The 3,954-nt window shown below is 40.3% G+C and overlaps 1 protein-coding gene across 1 annotated transcript in view; it reads left to right on the forward strand.

Annotated features, from left to right (window-relative positions):
* The window catches only part of LOC109482706, a 14,407-nt gene that overhangs the window by 3,106 nt on the left and 7,347 nt on the right, over window positions 1-3,954 (forward strand). Inside the window, exons 2-6 of the mRNA XM_019785524.1 lie at window positions 301-412; window positions 793-858; window positions 2,360-2,460; window positions 3,232-3,289; window positions 3,562-3,687. Of these exons, the coding sequence (XP_019641083.1) occupies window positions 301-412; window positions 793-858; window positions 2,360-2,460; window positions 3,232-3,289; window positions 3,562-3,687 (463 nt within the window). The remainder of the gene's footprint in view (window positions 1-300; window positions 413-792; window positions 859-2,359; window positions 2,461-3,231; window positions 3,290-3,561; window positions 3,688-3,954) is intronic.

The following is a 3,954-nucleotide window of genomic DNA, read 5'->3' on the forward strand; positions in this document are numbered from 1 at the left end:
GAACAAAAATTCAGTGCAAAAGAGACGCCCCCCCCCCAAAAAAAGCCTAAAAGCACACTAAAAATACCCCCAAAACCCAAACCTCTGCTTGGAGAGTAGTGATTATGATGTTTGATCCGCTCGCACTGGAATGGGCCCCTGCTCTTTCCATAAATGTGGTGCGTTCTTCAACGTGATAGATGCATGTCTCTCTTCAAACACCGGATATCCATTTAACTTCCCATCCAAGGGACGGCCTTAACCGAAGCTTGGTACTGGTTTAATACTTTTATTAATTAAATGAGTAAAATGGGCCCATAGAAAATGTGTATGTTCCTTGTCAGGTGGAGACTACCCTGGTCTGATGATCGAGGCGTACAAGACGGACAACACGACGATTCTGTACTTCAACACCGTCGTCTACATCGGACAGGTGGGTACATGTGTGTGTGTTGGTACGGGGACACATTTGAAATCTTGAAAGGGGAACGGAGAGAAATTGGAGAGAAGAAAAAATCACACAAACCAAAGGTTTAGATTTATGGTTTTACATTGCCAGCCTTTTTATTAGCTTCAGTACGCTTTTTTGGTCGCAGAGAACAAGTGTTACTACTACGTTAACAAACAGCTGACAGACCTAAATGGTCAAGGTGACTCAAATTGAACTGGAATTAAGACCTTCATGAGTGTTATATTTTCGAACTGGAAAGCCTTGCAGAATAGAAGACATATAAAATACATTTTTACACGTTGTTTGTCTCCGTCTGTGTAAACCATGGCAAACTCTGATAACGTCTGCTTTCCCTTCCGCAGTTTTTCGTCTTCGCCTTGCTGGTTGCTCAAATCTACGACTCCTACAAGTTTGCCAACAAGAAAAGGGTAAAGTGTCACCATCCAGTCAATAACAGAAAATTTTAACTATTGACAGGACCATCCTGTCAATAACAGAAAATTTTCCACTATTGACAGGACCATCCTGTCAATAACAGAAAATTTTCCACTATTGACAGGATAGTCCTGTCAATAACAGATCTAGAAAATTTTTCACTATTGACAGGACCATCCTGTCAATAACAGAAGAAATCCATTATTGACAGGATCATCCTGTCAATAGTACAAATTTTCCTACTATTGATAGGATGGTCCTGTCAATAGTTAAGAATTGTCTGTAATGTTGACAGGACTATCCTGTCAATAGGGCATTTTTTCTGTTATTGACAGGATGGCCCTGTCAGCAAATTTTCCACTGTTGACAGAATGGTCCTGTCAATAGCCTTAAGCTAGGTAGTATTATTTTACGGCTAAGCGGTAACAGCACAAGTTTGCAAAAGCCTCGCAGTTGGCTAAGTTTAATGCAGACATTGGACATGCTAAGATCTGGCCAATCTGATGTGCCCTAGTGTTGTTGAATGTTTAGAAATTATCTCTGGTCCCTCTTGAAACAATTCTATTCTGTGGATGCTAAGGTTTCAACAAATTAAAAGCATGAGCCATTTCGTTGGCCTGCTGTGAGAGTTCTTCATTGCCGATGTCGGGCGGCAATACCAACATCCTTTGTGGGGTCCGGTGTGGCGTAGCGGCAGCGTGCTCAACTCGGAACCAAGAGGTCCCGGGTTCGAGTCCTGACATGCCACCGATCTTGTGCCCTTGGGAAAGGCACTTAACACGACTTTCCTCGCTTAACTCAAGTGAAAATGAGTATTGTCTTGTTCTGTATTCGTTCTCTGCGTTGGTGGCGGCATAAAATCAGTTGATATAACTTGAGTGTGCTGTCACCATGTCTAGTCATAAAATGTTGAAATATGAAAAAAAAACATTCTGTGGGACAGTGATGTTGAGGCTGACTGGAAACGGTTTATTGTTTCTTTTTAAAATTTATTTCAGCTTTATTTTTTTACATATATTTACATATATAAAAAATGGCTAAGGGAAACAGGCAAGTGCCTTTACAGTTTACAAGCCCCCTGGTCACATAATAATGACAAATTTAATTTGTTGGTTCTCGGATTCGCCTCTTCATTTTTTCCTGACTTGCAAAAAAAAAATTTCAGAATCAATTGCAAAATGCTCATATTTTGCCCTGAACAGTTGAAAACAGTCCTTTTCTTCCTAGTCGTTACAGTTATTCCATCTTTCAATGCAATGGTATCATTAGAAGTTCAAAATTCATTGTTTAAATTTTGAACCAGCCTTTTGTGTTGACTTCATACCTCCTATCGTAGCATTTGGGGCTATAATAGGATGCCTAGATCTGTTTTTATTTTTTTTCGCCCTGTCGCTTCATATTTTTCCTGAAAAATCCGAGAACCAACAAATTAAATTGGTGTGGCCTAAATACATATAATAATTCGCAAACTCTTATCGTCTGAATTTCTTGCAGATAAAAGAGGAGCGTCTTGAGGAGAGGCAGTGTCTGGTGAAGGCGTTTGACGCCATTGACTTCGCCAAGATCGGAGTTATCTCATATCAGCAGTGGAGAAGGTAACGGCATACAAATCATCGTTAGGTTAAGGATTATTGTCTAAGAAAATGATATACAACAACAGAAAAAACAGATCTACTTCAATTTTGTACGTGTCTACCTTAAACCTCCCTAGCTTCGGTAAAGGACGTCCCTCGGATAGAACGTTAAATGGAGGTCCCGTGTTTGGGAGAGCCACACCCCACGCACGTTAAAGAACCCACCGCACTTATCGAAAAGAGTAGGGGACCTTCCCAGTGTGAGTGGTTCAAACCTTACAGTCTGTTCTCGGGTTTGACATCTTTGAAAAGGTGATAGTCACCTGCATGTTTATGTCAATCCTTCCACAAATGTGGTAAATCTTCATAAATAAATAAACCTAGATAGAGCGCAGTAAAAAATTTCCTTATTGCATGCCTACCTGCCTATATGCACAGGCCAGGTACTGGCCCCTTCCTCCCCTCTGTCAGGTGCTTCGAATTCCAGCCAGCTCTATCAAGGGCATTAGTCTCTGCTTCACTTAGGGTAATCCCTGTATCACTCTGGATCTGGTCTTTCCACCTCTTGGGTGGTCTTCCCCATCTATGGTTTTGGAAGTCCTGGTGGTATGCCTTATAAACTAAGGTGTTGTATTATTTATTGTATAGTGAATTTATAAACATCACATCTACTTCTCAATCAATTTTTCACGTGTCTCCCTAAACCAACACTTTTCCTAGATGTTTAAAACTTATCTCTGTACTGAAAATTTTAGTTACGGCTAAAACTAACCAATGTCACATTTACTTCAGATTATACAGGGAGCTGGATCCAAGAGCCACAAACGTAGAAACTATGGGAAGATTTCTGGTGAGGAATAATTCTTCTTGTGAATTTTTGCTAACGTTGAAGTGCCAATCGGTGCTGGGTTATTTCATTTTTTTTATTTTTATCAAAAGGTCAAAAGATTGAGATGTCGCGCCTGAAAAATGACAAACGAAAACAAACTTACGATAAACGCAACTTCGAAATATCAAAGCTCCCATTCAAGGGAAGTACCATTTATTGAAAAGCATGAATTTTACTATTAGTGCTGATTCCATACTTCTCTCTTAGACTATAATTTCTGTTTCTACATATAGAAATTTAAGGAGCTGGCGGGGCATGATGTAGATCCTGGGAACAAGAGCTGTAACACTGAGAACGAGATGCTGACGCTTGTGGAGTTCTTGTTTCTTCCCGACGTGCTTCAGTTCACGGTAGAGAAGGTGATGCCCCAGTCTGTTATTATAAGATAAAACGTGTAATTATAAATGCCATACTTTGATACTTTAGAAATAGCTTCGATGGCTAGGCTGGTGGATACGAGATTAAGGCTAAGAGGTCACGGTTTAAAGATAAAATTTTTGATCCAACACAAAAAATTCTCTCACCTAGAGCTTTCGACCAGTCACTCTGGTCTTCCTCAGTAGACTGATCCAGTGTTGACGTCACACTTCAAAGAAGCCACGTGACAAGCTTCACTGGGTCAGTCT

This window comes from Branchiostoma belcheri, unplaced genomic scaffold, assembly GCF_001625305.1.
Source record: "Branchiostoma belcheri isolate BF01 breed outbred unplaced genomic scaffold, Haploidv18h27 scaffold60, whole genome shotgun sequence".
NCBI lineage: Eukaryota > Metazoa > Chordata > Leptocardii > Amphioxiformes > Branchiostomatidae > Branchiostoma > Branchiostoma belcheri.